Consider the following 23,226-nt stretch of genomic DNA (forward strand, 5'->3'; position numbering starts at 1 on the left):
AAAAGTTTCCGTTGCTCTCTTCTTCTTCCATTTGCCGCTTGGCTAAAACATCACCCGCTATTTGCTCCCGTTCCTCGATGCCTTTGACCATAGAGAAACTGATGAAAGTCTGAGAGATGGTCTACTGCAAGTTGCCAAGGTGCGGTATTGGCAGCTCGAAAGTCACAATGACCCACGACATACCCAACTTGACCTCCTGATAAACACAAGGGAAGTACTCGTTTGACCAGGCTACAACATCCAGATCGACGATCGTCTCCAGACTGAGGCTCCACCGTATCCAAACGAGTCAAACGAGCGGCGTTATCGGAGGTCCGATGGACATGGTGTTGAGTCGGTTAAGGCGGCTTCGATCGCTGTGTCTGAATCCTACACTAGGAAGACTTTTTAGCCTGCGGTTTCTCGTACTAACTGAATTATAAGCGCTGGTTCGCCCAGACGTGCAGTGCGAAATGACGTCTGATCCTGCCTTCTCCAAGTTCTAAGGAGGATGCGGGAGTGGTTCTTCTCGCCACTTTTATACTTGTACAATAATCCTTCACCTTGGAGGGTTTCTCTAAAGGTCTAACGACATGGATCCCTCAAAAGCTGAAAGAGAGGGCAGTGAGCTCCAACCAAACCGCTCCTTTACTTCATCCGACGATACAGATTCTGAATCCCTCGACGACCACAACCAAGATTACAATGCATTACAAATGCAAGCAACCGCCATATCGAGTACGTCCTTTGAACAGCGTGCGCAGTCCGTTATATCCAGAATTCGGAGCAGAGAGCCTGGTCAGGTCGCACGTTTCACGCACCCTCTATCACATACGAAGACGAGCGACGATGTGATCGTCGACTTTGATGGGCCCGACGATCCCTACCAGCCGTTGAATTGGGGCTTTCGGAAGAAGGCGATCACAACGGTTTTGTACGGGCTAACAACAATGGGTGCGTTGATCTCTGTCAAAATCCTATCCTACTCCGTATAAGGCGGTAATGTACTATTGAACTTAGGGCTGACTTACGATGTGTAGGCGCGACGTGGGCAAGTGCCATGTAAGATTCAGGAGGCCTTTTTTCTACTATATGGTCGGTGCACTAACCCTCTCTGCAGCTACTCAACAGGTGTAGACCAAGTCAGTTCGGAATTCGGTATCGGCGAAGAAGTCAGTACACTGGGAACGACGTTACTGCTCTTCGGATTCGGTATGCCGATATCACCCAATCAACCCACCACTGCTTTAGAGCCAAAGTTAACAGACTTCACCAGGTCTCGGGCCCCTCGTTTGGGCTCCCCTCTCCGAAGTCTACGGCCGCAAACCCGCCGTATTAGGCCCCTACTTCATAGCCGCGATCTTCTCCTTCGGCAGCGCAACCGCCAAAGACGTGCAAACGCTCATGCTAACCCGCTTCTTCACTGGATTCTTCGGCGCTGCGCCAGTCACAAACACAGGCGGCGTCCTGGGTGACATCTGGTCAGCGGAGGAGCGCGGCGCTGCGATCGTCGGCTATGCCATGGCTGTTGTAGGCGGTCCCGTTCTAGGTCCTATTGTTGGGGGTGCGATTAGCCAGAGCTATTTGGGGTGGCGGTGGACGCAATACGTACGTACCGTTACCTATCATGACTTTCTGGACAGTGCAGGCTGACTGACGATGTTTTAAGACAACCGGCATAATGATGATGCTCTTCCTAACCCTCGACGTCCTCTACATCGACGAGTCCTACCCAAACACGCTCCTAGTCTATAAAGCTCGTCGTCTTCGCTTCGAAACAGGCAATTGGGCTCTCCACGCCCGCCACGAGGAATGGGACGTGACTCTCAGAGAACTCGGAAACAAGTACCTCATTCGCCCTTTTGCTCTCCTCGCAACACCGATCTGCTTCCTCGTCGCCCTGTACGCATCCTTCGTCTACGGCATCCTCTACCTCTCTCTCGCTTCTTTCCCGGTCGTATTTCAGGAGCTACGTGGCTGGAATCAGGTTATTGGTGCTTTGCCGTTCCTTGCGTACTTGGTGGGCATACTCTTCGGCGCGGGAATTAACCTTGCGAATCAGAAGTTTTATATCTCGCGTTTTAAGGCGAATCATAATCGCCCGGTTCCTGAAGCTCGCCTGCCCCCGATGATGCTGGGTTCTGTAGTTTTCGCCGCGGGGTTGTTCATTTTTGGTTGGACGTCCCAGGTAGATATTTACTGGTTTCCGTCTATGGTGGGTGGAGCATGCATGGGGTTAGGGTTTTTCACTATTTTTCAAGCGGCGCTCAACTACCTCATTGATACATTCCAGACTGTTGCTGCGAGCGCGGTGGCAGCGAATACATTTCTCCGGAGTGTTTTTGCAGGCTGTTTTCCACTGTTCGCGACAGCCATGTTTCGAAATATGGGCGTGCCTTGGGCGTCTAGTGTGCTTGGGTTTATGGCGATTGCGCTCATTCCGATCCCGTATTTGTTTTATGTGTTCGGTCCCAAGATTAGGGCGAAGGGAAAGTGGTCGCGCGCATCGGTCTATTAAGTGGCTTTGTTTTTCTAGCTTCGTTTCGGTCATATGTTATTAGGGTTGATGGAGGGCTTGGTCTTGGTTGTTGAACTGAAGACAAATGATGGAATGATTATGATTGCATCAGCGACAGTCTATGCGGATTCGCATAATACCCAGGAGAGTTCGATACATATTTGCGTTTCACAGAAGTAGATAATCAAGCAAGTAAATAGCCAAACAAATGGAATAACGATAAAAGAATGTTTATTTAAACAGTTAAAACATATAAGAAATTAAACCCGTGTACCCAGACCCCCAAGCCTGGTAATTTTCTTCGCCAAAACTCTCGCTCTATCAAGAGCACTCCACTCGCTCTTCACATTAGCAGCCGGCAACGGCAAGCCCTCCTGTCTTTGCCGGGAAGTAGAAACATTCCTTGACGCCCTGGCGTCGACAGGCGCATAAGCCGGCGCCGGCGCAGTATCAGAGTCAACACCAGCAGAGTCACGCTTTGTCATATTCAGAGCCAACACAGCCATATGGCCAAGGAACGTAGAATGCGCCAGAAGATCCTCAAGACGGATATGCAGACCTGTTTCCTGTTCCAAAATCCAGACGACCTGCGCCACGTTGACGATGTCCCCGCCCAGACCGAAAAAGGAGGAATCGAGCTGGTATGAACTTGGCGGTTTGCCTGTGTTCAATCTAGGTGGGAGGACTTGCTGCCAGATGCGGGTGATGAGGTCGGAGTGTGCAAGGATCTCAGAGAGGCTGTGGTTGTTTAGGGATGAGAGGAGGCTGTCAGTGCTTCCGGTCGTGGGTATGTCTTCGACGAGTTGGGGCGGTAAGGAGCGGATGGTGGATGGTGAAGGCAGTGCGACGTTAGGATTCGCGACTAGGCTCTGTGCTGTGTCGCAAACCATGTCTAGGACAGTGGAGACGAAGCTTGGATGGATAGGGCCCTTGGTTGAGTAACCTAGGGCAACGTTGATCTGGGTGGGCTGGCCGGCAACTGGTTTAGAGAAGAGCGTGAGGTCTGTGAGGTTGTCAATTACACCAACACCGCCCATTTTGTAGGTATTGTTGTCAAGCTGCATGTGTCCCTCGTAATCGACGTTCTGATGCAATACGGACGTGGTGAAGAACGTCGACTCCGGCCAGTCTGTACAGCGGCGGACGATCTCCCTAAACCCTAACGACTCGTAGGTCATGTTCGCTACTTGCTGGTCCTGGAGAAAGCGGAATAGATCCAGCCCTGTCCAGCGATCCTTGAAAGTAACCCTAATTGGGATAAAGTTGAGGCATGGTCCGATTGTGTTTTCCGCTCCGGGAACCGCATTTCGTCCGTTGACGGTGAGACCAAAAACGACGTCGTCCTGGGCACAGATTTTTGCAAGAGTAACTGCCCATGCTGATTGCATGACGGTGGCAATGGTGACATTCTCTGTCGCAGTGGAAGGGATCTCAATGACCTTCGACTGCTGCGTGAAACCTCCTATATGCTGGAATGTGTTCGGCCTGTCCCGCTGGACAATCTGTGTCATTTTTGACCCTTTAAGCAGGTTTCCCCAATGTTGGTAGTGCTCAGGAGTGATATTTCCAGGAAGAAGTCGCATATAGTTCAAGAAAGATGAGGGCGAAACGGGGCTGCCTTCGTAGGCCATCTTGATGGCAGTCATGATCTTTGACAGGCAGACACCATCGAATTGTGCGTGCGACATCCGAACGAGTATCCGGTGTTCATCGCTATTGATCCTCCGCACAACGTAAAACTGCACGCATTGTTGACCTTGTCCTGGAGATTGTTCCCTGTCTCGCTGCTGCAGGGAGTTGGTGTACTCATCCAGACACTTCTCCGTCTCGTGGACAAAGATATCAGGCTTGATCTTGCGAAGGACTACCTGATAGAACTGCCCATGAAAACACACGAAAACTGTTCGGAGAATGTCGAAGGCGTCAACAACACGCAGGAAACTCTCCCGCAATCGCCGAATATCCAATGAACCCTTTCCGTTCAGATAGAAGTAATTCAACATCCACCTCGACTCAAACATAGTCGCCGTGAGTGAAAGAGCTTGAAAGTCTGTCACTGGCAGAACATCGACAATACCCCCTTTGAATACGCCAACCTTTGGTGAGATTGCTGCTCGCAGGGACGTATCATCGAACTCGAGAGACATTGGTCTCAAAATGGAGATTTCTTGGGACGATTCGCACCTCGGTAGCATGGGCTTGTCTTCAACCCGCTTCTCAATGCTGTCTGCACGCTTCTCCGTCACCGTCGAGGGATTAGGCTTCTTCCTGTCATTGATCACGGCCATCATATTCTCAAATACAGGATTCTTAAGCACATCAGCCACGCTCAATTTCAGTCCTTCATCCCGTGCCGCGCGGACAAGTCGCATCGCTGTGATGCTGTCGCCGCCTAATTTGAAGAAGCTGTCATGGTACTTGACAGGGTGCGGTGGCAACCCCAGTGTTATGCTCCAGAGTCTCCAGAGCTGTTTTTCGGAATGATTCGGTGCTCTATAGTCGGTGTTGAGAGTCTGCGTGGAGGATGCAGGTGTTTTCTCCATCATCACCACTAAATCTTGAAGAGACTCTTCAACGCCATTTCCGATATCTGGGAAATCACTTAGCGATTCTGCGCTGTGGCTCTTGACCCATGATGTGACGGGCTTTCCCTTTCCGAGCATCTGGCTTATGACAGTTTTGATGCGTTCGTCGACGATATTTTCAATTATGCCCCTATCCATAAACTGGGCTGTTATAGCAGCTTTTTCTTCGTCTCGGACCTTGACATTTGAAACTGGCATGCTTGAGTCTTCTAAGAAACATGTCAAGACTTTAGCAATATCACGGGCAAAGGCAGCCGCTTCTGTCTCTGAGACAGCATCGGCCCAATACCTCAGCAGAATGCCCTCGTATCCTCTCGCGCTTTCGACGTTTAATGTCAGGGGATACTAAGATCTTGTTAGTCTGAAACCTCCCAATAGAGGATCTTCAACCTACCTCGCAAGGATCGTGTGCCTTCTGGAACTCATACGATATCCCAGCAATCTCAGCCTTATCTTCCGAACGGTTCTGTATGGATATGCACGTGTTGAATAACGGCTCTCCCTTCCTACCAAGGGCATGCTGAATTTCGGCAAGCGAAGACCGCTGATGCGCAAGGCTGGCAATATGATCTTCCTGTACAGTCTTGACAGTATCCTCCAGAGTCTGGTTGGTATCAAATCTAACCCTGCAACACAAAGTATTGATGAATATTCCCACCGCATCCTGGATCCCAGGGACAGGCAAGTCACGGCCAGTAGATGGATAGCCGAAGCAGACGTCATCAGACTTTGTGTGGCTCCGAAGAACTATCGCCCATGCGGCAAGGATCAAATTGGCAAATGTGATCGAATTGGCCTCGCAGAAGTTTTGAAGTGCAGCAAAGCGATTGAACGCAACCAAGTGAGTTCCAAGTTGACGAGCTCCATTTTCACTCGCTTTAACTGGCAGGTGACATGGACGCACATCAGAAAGACGCCGTTTCCAGTATTCGAGAGCTTCAGCCGTTGACTCTTCTCTGAGGTATTTAATGTATTCGCTGAACAGCGGACCAGGTCCGGGCGGATGTTGGTTGCTGTAAGCTAACGCCAGTTCTCTCAGCAGAATGGAAGTCGATCCTCCATCAATAATAACGTGATTCATTTCAAGCTTCATCAAGACGCGCCCAGTGGATGTTTTGCAGAGGACCAGCTGATGATAAAGATTCGAAGACTTGTTGCTCCGAAGACTGACTGCCTCGAGCTTATTCAGAGCATCTAAATCATCGCACTCAATCACGACAGTCGCATCGCTAGCCTCCTTGAGCACTATCTGGTCAAAAGACCCTTCTTCGCAGCAGCTGTCAATGAAAACTGTCCTTAAAACCGGATGACGAGCGACAACTGTGGACCATGCTTTCTTGAGCCTCGCAAGGTCAATGTTACCCTCATTCCCAGATTGACGGAGCTCAAAAATAGCATTGAAGATATACTCGTGCGGATCTCGAAGCTGACTGAAAAGAATGCCTTCCTGGATTGGCGAGCATGGATATATATCTTCCACCTGGAGCCAACTCTCTAATCCAAGGCGCGGAAGCACACTCGCCGTCAACTCCTGTAACCCATGGTACGTTATAGGAAGCAGTGGGTAATCAGTCAGAGTAGGTTGTGGTGCAACGTTTCTGAACTTGGGTAATTCGACCTCGAGCACGCGTTTGCACTCAGCCATCCAAGCTTGGATTCGAGCCTGGTGGCGCATGTTGCGGTTGTAAGTGAACGAAATATGTAGTTGCTCTTTGACTATCAACGCAGTGATTTCGAAGAGAGAGAATCTTGGAGTCTCTGGGCCCATGTCGCTCGCTGAGTCCATTGTTTCAGCACTAAATACATCTCCGTAGTGCTGGAAGGTTGACCCGTCCCGCTCTAGTTGTTGGAGTTGACCGAGGTAGTTGAATAGGATCTCAAGTGGTACAGAGAACATGTGAGTCTTATCTGTGCTGTCAGAGTGCAGGACATTGTGTGCGAAGAAAGCACGACTGTGTTCGCTGATTCGGCGGCGTGTGTCCTTGACTTGCTTCAAAAGTTCAAGTAGATCTATACATATTAGCATCTTCGGTGGGATAGGACAATCGATTATTATCTTATCTTACCCGAGCTTGCTCCAACATGCAGTGGACTTAACGTCGTGAACCAACCGATCGTCCCTGAAGGATCAGAGTAATTCCAAGGCTCGCGCCCGTGACCTTCATTATAGATCGTTGGTGCATCCCTGTCAGGGAAGACGCGATTGAAGGAGCACATAACAGCAGCAAGCAAAACTTCCATTGTCTCCGTTCGAAGGATCTCATGAAAGTGCCCAGAGATAAATGCAGTGGCTTGCTTGTCTAATGCGAAGCTGTCCATTTTAACATGGCCGTAATTGTTGGGCGCTCGGCTCATGCCCCAGTAGTTGAGGTCTGCTTGCTGGCAGGGGATTTCGATACTCTTGTTGAATCTCTTGCTTTCCTCGAATTGCACATTGCACCAGGACTGGAACGATAGCGGTACGTCAGAAGGTATTGAGCCGGTGTCAACAAATTCCTCAAGTTCCTGAAGGACAATGCGCCAAGAAACCACATCCACGCATACATGACTGGCTACCAGGAACAGAATCTGCTCTCCCTTTTTGTCGAGCAAGTCTGCTGCAATCACAGGCCCTCTTTGAATATCAAGAGAGCTTTGAGTATCCGCAATTATGCTCGACATATTGCCAGCATTCTTGACTGGATGAGTGCAGAACTTGTAAGATGAATCAACCTCCTGCAATATGATCAGCTTCGTACTATAAGGTAAAATGAATGGAAAAAGAGAGATACGCACATCTGTGATTCTCTGCCACCATGTCCCGTCTGAAGATTTACTGAAGCGTGCTCTAAACATGGCGTGTTTCTGAACAACAGCCCTAACAGCATCCTCCAAAACATTCGGCTCTGTCCTTCTTGCAAGACGAACAGTGATACTCTGGTTGAGTCGCCCCGAAGCCTTCGGCAAAACAGACGCTGAGCGGAAAAATAATTGCTGGATTGGGGACAGTGGGAATAAACTGCCTGACTCCTTTACGTTCTTCGTTGGTAAGGGTTTGGTCCCACAGGAAACAGCGAGCTCTTCAATCGACTTAGCCTGGAGGATGCGGTTGAGAGGCAAATTCAGTCCACGTTTGCGAGCTTTTGACACAACCGCCATTCCGGAAATACTATCTCCACCAAGATAAATGAACGATCGGCTTGGATCGACCTTGTTTATTGGTAGATTGAGGACCTGGGCGAAGATATCCCGAATGATCGCAGGAATCGCGTCTCCCTCGCGCTCACCCTTATTTTCCTCTTCAACGATAACCTGGCCGACATCATCGTAGTCCTGCATAATTCGATCATAGGCAGATTTATCAAGCTGCTCAAGCCAGGTGGAAATCCTTTTCCTGTCCAGCTTCCCAGAGACAAGCATCGGGATGTTTTTGACCACTGCCCAAGCTTGTGGGACCATATAAACGGGCAGCTGCTCTTCAATACTCTTCTGGCTTGCCCTAATTTGTCGATATCCAGTTTCTAGCATGTCATTTTGACTGGCGAGCTCGCAAGCGCCCGCCATGATCGTGCTTGAGTCCGCCGTAAGCGATTTCAAAGACAGAACAGCAACCAACTTCTGCCGTAGTGGGCCTTTCTGGGGGAGTATTACAACAGCATTTCGAATATTCTCGCTTGCAAGCAAGCGATGTTCGATCTCGCCAAGCTCCATGCGCTGCCCATGCAGCTTAACCTGGTGATCTTTGCGCCCTAGGTACTCTATCGAGCCGTCAGAGTTATACCTAACAAGATCACCAGTCTTGTAGATCCTTCTAGGAGAAGGTAGGGAACTCGGAAAGTTCTTAATCCAAGCGGGTTCGTTTATAAAAACATCCGTTGTCTTCGTGGGGTTCTTCAAATATTCCCTTGCAAGAGCCGGGCCCTCCAGTACAAGCTCCCCAACGGCTCCCAACGGAGCAAGCCTGTCATGGTCGTCGGGCTGGACGACCCAGGTCAAGGTACTCGGGACTCCGTAACCAATGCATGTGAAGCCATGGTCCACAAAGTCACGGGCCACAACCGCGAAAACAACAGTTTCTGTAGGACCGTACCCTCCGAAAAACTTTACGTGGCCTGTCCATTTCTTTACCACTTCGCTAGACAGTGCTTCGCCTCCGCACGTGAGAATCTGCAGAGAAGGTACAGTCGAGGGCTCAAGAATACAAGCAACAGATGGCGTCAAGAAACTCCATGAGACATTCATCCGTTGCATAGCACCTGGTATGTCATTCAAACGTTCGTCATCACTCGGCACACAGATGCAGCCTCCCAGCATTAGAGTACCAAGAACTTCCAATATGGCGGCGTCAAAGGTGAGGGAAGCGAATTGAAAGACCCTGGAGTCCTTGTTCAGCTCTACAACTGGAGCAAAGCCAATGACACTGCTGCATACTGCGCGGTGCTCTATAATGATGCCTTTGGGACGGCCCGTACTCCCAGAAGTAAAGATTGCATATGCCATATTCTCGGGGGTAGGCGTAGCATTTGTTTTTTCGCTCGTCGTGACCGTGCTGTATGCTTTGATGGTGTCTTCGCTCACGGGAATGATCGTGCTGACAGAACCCAGGTAGCGGCTGCGAAGCTGTGGCGAGCAAAGTATCATATCCGCCTCTATCTCTTCCAGAATCTCTTTGTGCCTCGAAGTAGGGTGTGAAGGGTCGAGGGGCACAAAGGCGCCGCCCGCGAGCAGGACACTAAGCACAGTGACCATTGTCCAGAGAGACTTGCCTAGACAGACTGGGACAAGTGTTTCCGGACCAACTCCGCAGGTCACAAGGTAGGCGGCAAAGGAAGAGGCAAGTTGGAACATTTCTTCGTAAGTGATCTCACCGTCCCACGAGCAGATGGCGGGGGCCTGCGGGTGCATGATAGCATTCTCGCGGATAATTTCGTGGACACACTTGTTGACGCAGGTCACCTGTCGCTGGTTCCAGCTGGCGATATCTCTCTTATCCAGGGGACCAGTGATATCAATGTCTCCTACCGTCATCAAGCTGTCTCGAGGAACACTAAGAAGTTGTTCAAGCACAAAGCTGAATTGCCCTATGAGCCTCTCCGTTTGCCAGTCGTCGAGCACTAGTTCATCATAGTTGGCATGAATAAGTAGCCTGGGGCCAGTTATCTGGCATTGAACAACAAGTGGGTGTGTGAAAAAGTCACCCCGTGTGTCCTGCTCCACTAAGCTCCAAATATCATCGTTGAGCTGAGAATCATCCGACTGGATCACCAGCAAATTTTGGAAGTTGCATGCAAGTGCTGCTTCACCGCTGAGCTTCTGAATTCTCTGGAGACCCGAATGCTGATGAGGTATCATCGTCGTTATTATCTGGCGCACATCTCGGAGATACTGATTTATTGGGAGTTTGTTGTCCACTCGTATGCGCATAGGCACAGTTGTCAGCACAGGTCCTGCAACATCCGTAATACCGGGCATATCAATGTTCCGGCCCATTAAAGTTTCGCCAAAGCAGACGTCGCCAGAGCCAGTATGCACAGAAAGCACAATAGCCCATGCGGAACGAACTAACTCGGGGACAGTAGTATCAGTGGCTCCGACTTTCCTGGAAATATCAACGCTGGCGCGATGAATACTTCCTGCTCCAGAGCAACTCAACTCTTTGTTCCTTTTTGGAGGGAAAGGCTCGCAAGATAGACCATCAAGGTACGATTTCCAGAACTCGTCCGATTGCTGCATATCACGCTGGAGTAAGTGATGGATGAAGAGCTTGTAAGGCACCGCCGGATTCTCGACTGAGAACCCGGTATAGACATCTTCAACTCTTTTCATAATCTGAGGGACATTCCACCCGTCGTAGAGAGCGTGGTTTACTGTCCACACGAAATAACGCACATCAGGCCCCAATTGAACAATTGCGTACTTCGCCAATAGTGCTCCGCTACCCTCGGCGGTATCATCAGTCACATTATCAAGGGAAGTCTCAAGGGTCCAAGAGATCTTCTCCTTCTTAAGAACAACCTGAAGGAAACCAGTATTCTCGATGTGAACAATTCGAGTCCGAAGTATATCAAACTCCTCTGTGACTTGCTGCCATGCCGCTTTAAACCTCTGGAGATCAACAGTCGCTGCAAGGCGATAGGGTATTCGTGCAACGTAGGAACCCGGACTCTTGATTGAAAGAGTAAGCAAACCTTCCTGGACTGCAGTGCAAGGATAAATGTCGGCTATCGAGTCCTTAGTAACACTACACTGTTCAGAAACCTCTTCCATGATATCATGCAACGGAATCGAGCCGGGGACGAGAGTGAACGGTCGAAGATCAGCTCTCTGTCTGTCAGCAGGCTTTTCGGCATCGTCACAGCACTTAGCCATATCTACCAGGACAGGATGCTCATAGATTGTGGCAAATGACAGAGAAATATTTTGAGATCTTGCAGCTCCCACCAACTTCATGGCAGCGAATGAATCACCGCCTAGCCCAAAGAAACTGTCCTCAGCGCTGATTGATCCCGGTTCAATCTCAAGAGCCTTTGCCCATAGGTCTCGAAGGGTTGACTCTGCGGCTCGCTCAACCGCGCGCCCTGAACCGGCGTTCGAAATCATGTAGGATATCAGCTGCTCCTTCGGAAGGGCTTGAACCATTGCGCGCAGGCCTTTGCGGTCAAGTTTTCCAGTTGTACCTAGGGGTAGGTATCGAACCGGGAAATAGAGCCTTGGGATCATGACTTGTGGCAGAACTTGACCCAAAGAGTTGTGAAGCTGTCCAATTGTTCTCTGGATAGAGTCAGACAGAGGAAGCAGCAAGCTCGAGGAGACACCCAGTCCCGGCGCTGCATTTTGTGCTTCGTGTCCAGCAATGGTAATGAAAGCAGCCAAAGCTTTTGCAACGGTTTTTGTCTCCGGTACCACGATATCAACAGCCACTTGTGTGTTTGCTGGTGAAATGAATGTGCATTGTTGTTCAATCTCTTCCAACTCAATCCGTTGCCCGTTAAGTTTGACTTGCGTGTCCATGCGAGAAATGAAGCAAATATTTTTATCAGATTTGTAGCGCACCAGATCTCCTGTTCGGTACATCCGGCCAGTGGGCTTAGGCACATCTCGAAGCCCTGGATTCCGAAACCACCGAGGCAGGGTGATGAACACCTCTTTCGTTTTCTTGTCATTATTGAGGTAGCCGCGGGCAATATTGTATCCCTCCAGTACAAGTTCACCCACAGCACCGACAGGGAGAAGTCGATGATGATTGTACGGATCGACAATCCAAGCTCTTCCACACACGGCCGTACCGATAGAGTTGCAGTCATCGTCCAGCCTTATTCCGTCCCGGTTGACCTTCATACTCGCCGTGGCGATAATCGTCGCTTCGGAAGGCCCATATGCGTTGTAGAACCGCCTATCCGCCCAGCGCATGATTTGGGCCTCAGTAAGCTTTTCGCCTCCGGTGAAGATTGTTTTCAATGTCGGAACACTGCTCGGATCTAATGTACTGATGATAGAGGGAGTGCAGCTTATAGAGTTGGCTTCCATCCTCTCTATCGCGCCTGCGAGGTCATTCATGCGCTCGTCATCACTCGGCGTGCAAACACAACCTCCTGTCATCAAAGTGATTATCGTCTCAAGGATGCTAACATCAAACGTGTAGCTCGAAAACTGTAGTGCCCGAGTGTTCGAATCAAAGCCCAGTGTTTTCGCGAAGCATGAAGACGCAACGTCAAGTGCAGCATGTTCAAGAACAGTGATCTTGGGTTTTCCGGTAGTTCCTGACGTGAAGATTGCATAGGCTGCATTCTCAACACTTAGGGTGGGCAGACTTCTCGTGGCTGGCAGATCTGGAATTTGCTCAAGTGTATAGTGGCTCACAGCTAGTGCAGCCTTGCAAATTTTCGACGATTTGTCCAGATATCTAGTCGAGCACAGAACAATTGGGGCCGCAATGTCATCAACAAGGCCTCGTAGGCGGCTTTCGGGGTGAGCTGGGTCCAAGGATGCGAAGGCGCCACCAGCCTTTAGGACAGCAACTTGTGCGATGACAGCCCAAGCTGACTTCTCAAAGCACAACCCAACGAATACTTCTGGTCCGACACCCCAATCCATGAGATGGTATGCAAGCTTAGTTGTCAGAGAGTCAAGCTCTGAATATGTAAAGTTCTCATCCCATGAACATATGGCCGGTGCTGAAGGTTGCGCAATTACTCGATCTTGGATGATCGCGTGAGCGCACCGCTTTGGTCGTTCAGGAAGAGATGCGTTCCAGGCGCTCACTTTCTGGCAAGATTGTCGGCCAAAGAACTCAACATCCCTGATCACTCGGTTTGGTCCAAGCAGAGTGAGGATGGAGTTAAGGGTGCATTCAAAACAGTCGATGATATGACCAATATCCGTTTCTGAAAGGCTTGTTGACTGGTAGTCGAAGCTGATTTCTGCTGAAGAACTAGAGACGCTGGCATTGACAGAAATGAGGTACTCATTTAGCCCCTCATTAACTGGGTCGAGAATAGCGTTGTTGAAAACGGCCGCATCCGATGAGGACTTTCTATATCGGAAGGCAGTGTTGAATACCGGGGAGTTCTCCGACCCAATAGCGCGAAGAATCTCGAACAGTGGCATCTGGTACTTTGACACAGACTCCATATCCTCCTTCCTCTTCTGCATGACATCCCGCAGCCTCAAGTCATCGTTCAGGTTGAACCGACAGGGCAATATGTCAACCGAGTCTTTCTTGGTGGAGACATGGTATCCGAAGCAAACATCTTCTAGGCCTGTGTAGCATCGAAGAACCAACGCCCAGACAGTCTGAAGCAGAATGTCTGGATTAATGGATAGAGCCTTGCATGCACTTTGTATTTTTGATGCATTCGATAGTCTTAATCTTTCTGTGCTTAATCTGCTTTCCCCTTTCTTCGGGCTCAAATCTGGGAACAGGCATGACTCAATATCAGTCAATTGCACCTTCCAATAGTCGATAGTGTCGTTGAAGATTTGCAGGTTTCCACCCCTTTTCGAAAGGTCAGCAACTTTCTCTTCCAGGCCAGTTGTCGATCTGAAAATGTTCAAGCATTCGCCAATTAGGGCTAGTAGCCGGTCGGCCTGAGAGCGATATATAGCCCTATCATCGTAACGAACTTCCAGGTGCACTCCTGTCTCCTCCAGCGCACAGAATACCACAATTGGGCATACAGAGAGCCTGGAGTGTAGATGCTCCTCGGTTTCTAAGCTTCCCAAGTATTGGCTCTGCTGTTGTGAAGTCATAGATGAGATTGAAAGCGCAGATTCAAAGTCTGAGGCCTGAGAAGTGTCTGCATTGAGGCTTCTGATTGACGAGAGTGGTGTCTTTTCATAGGGCCTGGCTTTTACCAAACAAGAGACAGTTTGGTCCAATAGCCCAGATATAGTGATTGAGTTGTCGACTTGAACTCGGCGAGGAATCATTGTTGCCTGTGGTAAAAAATGCTCTGCTGAGTTGCTGTTCTCTTTGGCGTTCACTAACAGCTCGCCTAGAATGATATCGTCACGTTGTGTATAACTGTAGATTGCTAACGCCCAGGCACAAAGTAGCACAGCTCTTGCTTCAGGCCTTTGCAAACTACCTCCCCAAGGTATCCTCATACCTTTGTCAACCGTCTTCAGAGTCGGTGATCCTTGGACAGGAAATGGCTGTAAAAGAAGTTGCCCCGAAAGTGAGGGTTTTTCTAACTGATGGCGCCAGAACTCTCCAAACTTCTTCAAATCGTACTCAGTTAAAGAGTCCGCTGAGAGACTTTTCACAGCATTTCTCAGTAGCGGGCGGTTCACTTTCCCCAACGAGGTCATCGGTAAGCCAAAGATAGGGAAGTACAGGCTAGGAACTTGGCTTGCCGGCAAGGAAGCTGCCAGGGAAGCATGCAACTTTGCCATAAGCATATGTGAGTTGTTGGTCTTCTGTGCAATCACTGTCGAGTGTTTCATAGTACTGGATTGTTGGTCTTCAGTCGAAAGAATGAAAACAGCGCTGCAAGGCTCTGGGTATTCCTCAATTCTCAGGTCCAGGGTTTCCACGACACATCGATAGCCCGCCGATCCCTGAGCATCCAAAAGCTGTTCGATCTTAAGAGCAATCATCTGTAGCGTCTGATCCATTGAATTATCTTTTTCCCCCAAGTAGACTAGAGCCCCGTCCGCGTTGTATCGAACCAAGTACCCTGTTCTGAACATCTTTCGGCGCGACCCTGGAAAGAGCGTGTATGGTCGTTTTGCTGGCTCCAGAAACCCATGGTCTTGTTCAATAAACCTCTCTTTCGTTTGTTTCTCGTGGCACAAATACCCGCGAGATACGCTGGGACCTTCTATTATCAGTTCACCAATGCATCCTACGGGAACCAAGCGGGTGAAGTCCTGCGGGTCAACTACCCACGAGCAGCATCCCACTCTTGTGCCAATGGATGATAGTGTGCCCAAATCGTCTGGTCTTGAGACTTGTATACAAGTGGAGGAGCATTCGGTTCGTCCATAGAAGGCGTAAAGCTGAACTTTTTCTGACCAAATCTTTTTAACGTTTCTCGTCGACTGCTCACCAAACAGAACCAGCACTTGGATGCTTGGGACATCTGACGGGCGAATAAAAGAGGCTACCAGTGGTGTGAGACAAATGAGGTTCGCGTTTGTCTCATTGATTGACCTTGATAGCTGGCTTAGTGAATCACTTCTAGGGATACAAAGGCAGCCTCCGGACATAAAAGTGCCCATAGCTTCCTGAAGGAACATATCACTCGTGCAAGGGGCGTATTGGAATGTCTTTGTGCCTGAATTGGAATTGATTGTTGATGCAAAAGCTGCTGCTCGGGCGATGATTGCGCGTTGATCTAAAACAACCGCCGCGGATTCGTGTGGGTCACTGGAATCGAACGCAATGAAGCTATCGTCGTGAGGGTGTACTTGAGGAAGATTCTCTCCGCTGCTACTCGGCAGGAACTCAAAAAGAGATTTATTGATAGGGACGACCAGTGGGAATTGCCGTTCAAGCGACCCAGCCAGAGAAGGAAGCGTCACAACAATGTGTGCGCCATGATCAACGAGCCATCTGTCGAGGCTGCCCCCAAGCTGTGCCTCATCCCTGGGAACACATATGGCTCCGGTCTTAAAAACAGCCAAAATGGCCACAATCTGCCAGACGGACTTGCCCAAGTAAACTGGCACCAGGGTTCCCGGGCGTACCCCGAGTTGCTGAAGATACGCGGCGAAACACGACGATAAATGCTCAAGCTCGGCGTAGGTGAGAGTTCCATCCCATGCTATGACCGCAGGTGTATCAGGCTGAGAAGCCATCTTTTCTTGGATGATATCTTGCACAAGCATATCAATTTCCTCGGGTAGCTGTTTATTCCATTTCCGTATACGCTGCTTATTCCAGTCGCTCAATACCTCGAGCTGGCCAACTTGCTCTTTTAGATGACGAACAATGTTTTCCAAGCACTTGAGAAATGTGCTAGAAACATTCTCTGCCTGTTCATCAGAAAGTGTATTCGTCCAGTAGTTAACCTCGATCTCTGCAGCCTTGTCCGAGGCTACGACGTTAACAAACAAAGGATACTCGGCAGGATCCTGAATTGCACAGACACGAGAGAGGCTTATGCCTGTGGTAGGCTGCATCTGCATCTTTGTTACTCTCTGATAAGATATTCCGGTATTGATCAATGCTTGTTCCGAGAGTCTGAGTTCGTGTGCAATATCAATGAATGACAAGGTATTATAGGCAAGCTGCTCCATGCAGTCATTCTGTACCTTCTGCATGATGTCTCTGAGAGTATCACCCTTGGAAATCTTCACCCGGCATGCTAGCAGATTGATAACAGGTCCGACAACTGACTCGATATCATCAACCCGTGAATCCCTTAAAGATGTCATATAGCTAAAGCAGACGTCATTTAGGCCACAAAACAGGCTGAGTGTGAGTCCCCAAGCGGCAGTGAATGCAGAGGACAAAGTCAAGCGCCTTTCCTCACAGACAGTCTGCAGATCATTGAACAAATTAAAGTTAGGGCGCAGAACCTTAAGCTGCTTTTGAGCAATGATCTTGCCATCGGTAAGTGTAGGGAAAAGGCAAGGTTTGACATCTGCCAGGTAATTTTTCCAGTACGCAATACTGGCGTCTTGTGGTGTATTTCGTAGGTACTGAATGTAGTTCTTGAATAGTGGCTTGTTTTGGTCGAGCTTTCCATCATAAGCGAGCTGGAGGTCTCTTAAGATGACTGAGATAGACACACCATCCATGGCTGCGTGGCTCAGTTCTAACCGGAAGAATACCCTGCCACTTGCTGTTTCGCAGAACGTCAGGCGATGATGCGGTTTATATTCATTGTAAATTTCCGGACATTGGTTATTGAAGGTCGATACCACGTCGTCATCAGTCGAGCAACTCAAATAGAATATAGATGGCTCGCAGTTCCTCAGCACCAGTTGAGAAAATAGATCCCGACTGGTTAAGTTCTCCACGAATAGGGTGCGTAGCATCGCGTGGCGGGAAACCACCATCCGCCACGCTTCCGCGAGTCTCGCAACATCAGGCTTTCCGTTTAACCCTCTTACCTCGTAAGTATCGTGGACTGCATACAGAGAGCTATCCCTGGATCGGGCAAGTAGTATGCCTTGTTGCATGCGAGAGCAGGGATAAATGTCCTCAATGAGCTCTGGGGAATTGACACCAAGACCCGGCAACGTCTTTGCTAGCATGCTTTCAAGATCAGGGTACGTTAAGGATAGCATCGGGAAATCACTCAGTGTTGGCCGCTTAGCATGTGTTTGGAGACGTTTCCCAAGAGATCTGAGCACATCACCGCAACTAGCGATCCAAGCCCGGATTCTCTCTTGGTGTCTCATATATTTGCTGAAAGAGAATATGAAGCGCAACCTTCCGTTCACAGCAAGGGCTGATATTTCGAACAGTCCAAATCGAGGAGTCTCCTTCCCGAAGTCTGATGCGCCTCCGCCTTGACCAGTCTCGCCAGCCATTTGGTTCATGAGCTGGAACAAGCCGTCTTGTCTTTGCAGATCACGATGCTGGCCGACATAGTTGAATGAGATTTCCATTGGACATAGGAATCCTCTTTTTTCGTCTTTTGTTGAAGCTGACATGAGACTTGCAAATCGTTGCCTCCCATTATCTGAGACACTCCTGCGGATGTCCTTGACGAGCACGACTGTCTCAACGGGATCGTCCGGTACTTGTTCCCGTATGAAAATCGGAAAAACAGTAGTAAACCAACCGACTGTACGGGATATATCGATTGATGAATCCCAGGCTTCTCTCCCATGCCCTTCATTATAAATCGCTGGCAAAGACCGGTCCGTGAAAGTTTGGCCAAAAGCGTGCAGAAGCGATGCTAGTAGAATGTCAACAGGCTCGGTCGCAAGACTCTTGTGGCATTCCATTAGAATTGATTTAGAATCATCTAATCCAAGTTCAAATGTTTCGCAAATGGCATCTCCGTACGTTGCAACCCGATTCTCTATTCCCCAATAAGCAGCATCGGGTATGGGCAAATCTTCGAGGTATGAGCCAAAGGTTTGCGTCCGCTCATCTTGCAGGTGACACCATGTTGAGAATGGGAGAGAGCTAGTATGGATTATCTTGTCTTCCGGGCGAAGTAGGATGTCTTCAAGGTCTTCTAGGATAATCCTCCAAGACACAATATCAATGGCTAGATGATGAGCAACCATTGATAGGAAGCAATCATCCTCTGTGTAAAAAATATCGACAGCCATGATTGGGCCCTCAAATGCGTTGATGCACAATTGACTAGCCGAGATGGCACTCTCCATCTGAGCCTGCTGATTGATATTGTGAACTCGCAGCCGGTAGGACGAGTCAATATCTCTAGTGATGCGTTGTCGGAGGGTTCCCATAAGAGTATCCTCAATGAGCCGTACTCGGAGCATGGAGTGTCGCTCAATGATCACTTGTATCGCATGCCCTAAATCATCTGCGCTAAGCCGTCGGCTCAGCCGGGTACGAACGCTCTGGTTAAAGTAACCCTGGCCCTCCTTTCGGATCATGAAATGAAGTTTCTGGATAGGAGAGAGGCCAAAAGGCTCTCCGGTTTCCTCTTGGTATTTCACAAGTTGCTTGATCTCTTGAACGCGCGTAACCAGATCTCGGATTGACTTGCTTTGGAGCACGTCCTGCACCGTAACACCCATTCCCTGTTTCTTGCAATAGCCCATGCAGGTTATTGCAGCTATCGAATCGCCGCCCAAAGCCAAAAAGCTTTCTTCAAGACTGATTCGGTCACGGGGAATGGCAAGAACCCGACTCCATATTGACGTTAATCGATCCTCTACTGTGACCTCTGAGTGGGTGGTTTTCGGAGTCTCGACACCACTGGACTCAGAAGCTCCGCCCTGGAAGTCATCCGTTTTGTTCGTAGCCCAGCTTATAATTTCTCTCCTATTTAGTTTCCCGGATGGCAGCAGTGGCAAGGCTTGGACACATAGCCATACTGCAGGAATCATGTAGGTAGGAAGACGCTTCGAGAGCTGCTGCCGAAGCTCCGTAACGGCATATGTTCTTTCTGACGGTGGAAGAAGCTTGAATGGCACGGTATTCGAGGATAGTTCTCCATTTAGGGATACCACGGCCATCAACTTCCCTTTTGCGGGTCCCGATTCGCACAGAAATGCCATGCCGTGCTTGACTAAGGGAAGTGTACTAAGATTATGCTCAACCTCACCCAGTTCGATTCTTTGTCCATGAAGCTTGATCTGGGAGTCTTTTCTTCCTAAGAAAGTTAGCGAACCAAGATCGGAGTTGTACCTTACCAAGTCTCCAGTCTTGTAGAACCTGCGATCACCGCGCTTTGGATCGTGCCGTGCCCAGGTAGGATTATATATGAAAACGTCATCTGTCTTCTCCGGGTTGTTTATGTAGCACCGAGCAAGGGTAGGACCCTCAAGCAGAAGCTCTCCTGGGCACCCAACAGGGACAAGTTGGTTGTGATTGTTCGGATTCACAACCCAGAAATGCGTCCCCGTGGCTAACCCAATATCACGACAATCGGAGTTAATGTCCATGGTGCTATTGATTGCAGCACAAACCGCGGCCTCGGTGGGACCATATCCATTCAGAAGCTTTATATGCGACCAGGCTTCTAAGTCTGTTCGAGACATTGCTTCTCCAACCAAGAGAGCAGTATTTACCTGGGGAATACTCGACGGATTGATGAATCGGGCAAAGGATGGCGTCAAACAGATAAAATTGACATTCATCCTGTTGATTGCCTGGACTATGTCGTTTAAACGCTCCTCTTCACTCGGTACGCATACGCAGCCTCCATGTATCAGCGGTGCTAAAGACTCACAAAGACTAGCATCAAATGTATGGGCTGCAAATTGGAGTATGCGAGTATCAGCATTCAACCCCATTGGCGCACCGTAGGCGAAAGCGCAGGAAACGAAGGCCCTGTGTTCCAGCAGCGTGCCCTAGAAAGATTCAGACGCGAAAACACATATTTCGGGCTTTTGCGCCTTACCTTTGGTTTTCCTGTTGAGCCAGAAGTGAAAATGAGATATGCTGCGTTGTTGCTTTCCACTTCTTGCCGGAGATATCTTCCTGGAAGAAAAGAAATCTCGCCGAATGATTGTTCATCCAGCGGTATCAGATTATTTACGACCGTGCTCAGATGCTCCGCCCTGTCCCTGGAACAGAGCATGATGTTTACATTCACGGAATCCACCAAGGACCGCAAGCGAGGTGTCGGATGGGTTGGATCGAGAGGGACAAAGGCGCCGCCAGCTTTCAGTACGCCGAGCATGGCTACAATATTCCATTTCTAAATAGTCGTTAACTATGTCACAGCATTGACCCATGTCTTTGTTCCGGATTTGACCCAGGTTGAAAGGAGCGGTCGAAGGGATCTTGGAAGGGAAACGCACCGATTTATCGAAGCAGAGGGCAACAAAAGTTTCCGGGCGAACACCATAGCCTTTTAGACGATACGAAAGTTCAGAAGCGAGCACATCCAGTTCCCCATACGTAAGGCTTCCATCCCAGGCGCATACAGCTTCTCGCTGTGGATGAAGCCGTGCTTGTTCGCTAACGACATCGTGGATACAACGGTCATAGATCTCTGGAATTACTGAATTGAACTTGCAGATTCGAGCCCAGTCCTGTTCCAGGAAGCAATCTGCATCCGCAGCAACGGTGTCATCGCTGTAAAGAACTTGGTTTAGAATATGCTCAAAGTACCGAGCGACACTTTCCATCTGTGCCGTAGAGATATCCGTATTCCACCATTCCAAGAATATGCAGATATCTTCCTGCAGTACCTTCACGTGAAGTCTGGCGCGGCACTGGAAAACTGTCAGACGGTCATACCATAGTCTATGATCATCATACGCGCATACCTCTTCTGGAAGGATACTCGGAATTACTGGTCGTACAAAGGTCTCTTCCTTTGTACTGTCACCGCAGACTCGTACCATAACCACCGTATTGAACGACGAGTATTTATCATTGTTCGCATTGGAGCTTCCGCCCATGCCAATGTCAGTTTGACAACCGTATCCACCCCCGGATTTCTCCAAGAGGGTCTTGATTGTGTCGTGCTCATTGATCGTGAGCTTGAACGTCAAGAGCCTTCCAGCGTCTGACGTCTGAGAAACAAGAGCTCCAGCATCGTCATGTTTGTATCCAAAACAAACATCCTGCAAGCCAGTATACCGGTAAAGCAGTAACCCCCACGCGGTTTTCAGCAACGGATCCAGCGTGTAGTTCTTATATGCAGAGAGCAACTTGGCACTTTGCGAAGGAGTCGTTTTTGTTGTGATCGAGACGGGTCGTTTAGGGCCGTCAGAAGTGGTACCGAAGCTGGGGAGAAGACACTGCGCCTGCTGAGCCATCTTCAAGTCAATTAGGTATTAGTAACAACCAATATACAGGTATTAGTGAAAGATAGAGGATGAGAAAGAATGCTTACAACTTTCTGCGAGGCACACCATGTTGCCTTTAAGGGCAGTCTAAGATAATCATGCGGCCTCTGCTCCTGGGGTACAAAAATAGCCTGGGCTCAGCTAGCAATGCAACCCACGACAGCTCACATAATGCCCCAAGCGCCTCCGCCGGTAGTCAATGATTCAAGTGGACTTGTGAGGGGCCAATGGTAGGGTGTCGCCTAGAAGGTAACCTAGGGATGGCCTCGAGCAATGGTTCCAAACTAGCGAGTGAATTCGGGATGTCATTGCTCGCTCGAGCTGGGTGGAGAACACCCAAGTACTCCGTAGACTCGGTGGTATTCGAGCTCTGCATCTACCTGGTGCAATTTCGAATGGCTTCAGCCCCCGAGCGCCAACAAGCAACAAGGTGGGGTATAGTGGGCGTGGCAGCGTGGCGTCAGTGAGAGGAACGCCGGTTCAGGTAGGGGGAGGCCAGGGTTTAGTTTGCACGGGGACATGTCACCTAGGATTGTTCACTTTTGCCTTCAGTGATTTGAGGGCAATGCTTCCGAGTGCAGACAAGGGGGGACAGGATGTATGTGCCATTGGTGTACCCATGGGGAGGCTGAGATGACCCCGGCCGGGTTCTGGAAGTTCACGCCAGGTAGGACCTATCTGGTCTGCCAGACACATGTCAGTCAATCTCGGGTAAGACAGGTGAAGGCCCTAGAAGACCGCTCTCTTGCTTTTTGACAGACGTTCCAGACGCCGAATGCTGAAATCGAAGACCTAGGCGTGGATGGTCAAGAGTGTTGGCGCAAAGAGGAGAGCTAGATCCACGCTCGTGCGGGTCGATTCTCTCAATCTAGACTGGAGCTACGCAGAAAACTTCTCTGGCGGACTGGGACCCATGCTTCATGGGACTCGGCCCCGGCTCGCTGTCACCAACCGCTTGCAGTCTACCATTGTAAGCATACGCATGTCTCGGGGTCCTAAGACTAACTATTACTGAATAGGTCTTTTTGATTTTCTTGGATCTCCAGGATAGGTCAGTCGCCAACGCAAGGTCGACTCACTGCCCGGGGTGTCCCGCAATTCTGGGAGCTGCCAGGGCAGACGATGGCATTCATATGTTGCTCAGCATAAGTGAATCATAGGTGGGAGTGAAATTGAATCTCGATATTCAGCCCAACGAGGATCAGACCCTGAGCCAACTGGTAGGCGAGCAGTTCCTCGATCAGCCCCTGTGCGCCTCGACGACTT

General features: G+C 49.6%; 2 protein-coding genes across 2 annotated transcripts; one reads left to right on the top strand and one right to left on the bottom strand.

Moving 5' to 3' along the window:
- The first annotated feature begins 54 nt into the window (after positions 1–54).
- On the top strand, positions 55–2,672 carry BDW70DRAFT_125505 (MFS transporter). Its single transcript, XM_073734886.1, has 5 exons — positions 55–933; positions 1,020–1,041; positions 1,100–1,191; positions 1,256–1,587; positions 1,649–2,672. Exons 1-5 carry the CDS (start codon positions 573–575, stop codon positions 2,495–2,497), a joined length of 1,656 nt encoding a protein of 551 aa, XP_073600976.1. The 5' UTR covers positions 55–572; the 3' UTR covers positions 2,498–2,672.
- nrps1 (nonribosomal peptide synthase Pes1) lies at positions 2,628–21,981 on the bottom strand. Its single transcript, XM_073745374.1, has 7 exons — positions 21,436–21,981; positions 20,965–21,381; positions 20,562–20,861; positions 7,858–20,511; positions 7,149–7,797; positions 5,477–7,092; positions 2,628–5,427 (listed from the first exon to the last, which is right to left on the bottom strand). Exons 1-7 carry the CDS (start codon positions 21,928–21,930, stop codon positions 2,758–2,760), a joined length of 18,801 nt encoding a protein of 6,266 aa, XP_073600977.1. The 5' UTR covers positions 21,931–21,981; the 3' UTR covers positions 2,628–2,757.
- Positions 21,982–23,226: the final 1,245 nt, after the last annotated feature.

This window comes from Aspergillus foveolatus, assembly GCF_047715535.1.
Source record: "Aspergillus foveolatus strain CBS 279.81 unplaced genomic scaffold BDW70scaffold_1, whole genome shotgun sequence".
NCBI classification, from domain to species: Eukaryota; Fungi; Ascomycota; class Eurotiomycetes; order Eurotiales; family Aspergillaceae; genus Aspergillus; species Aspergillus foveolatus.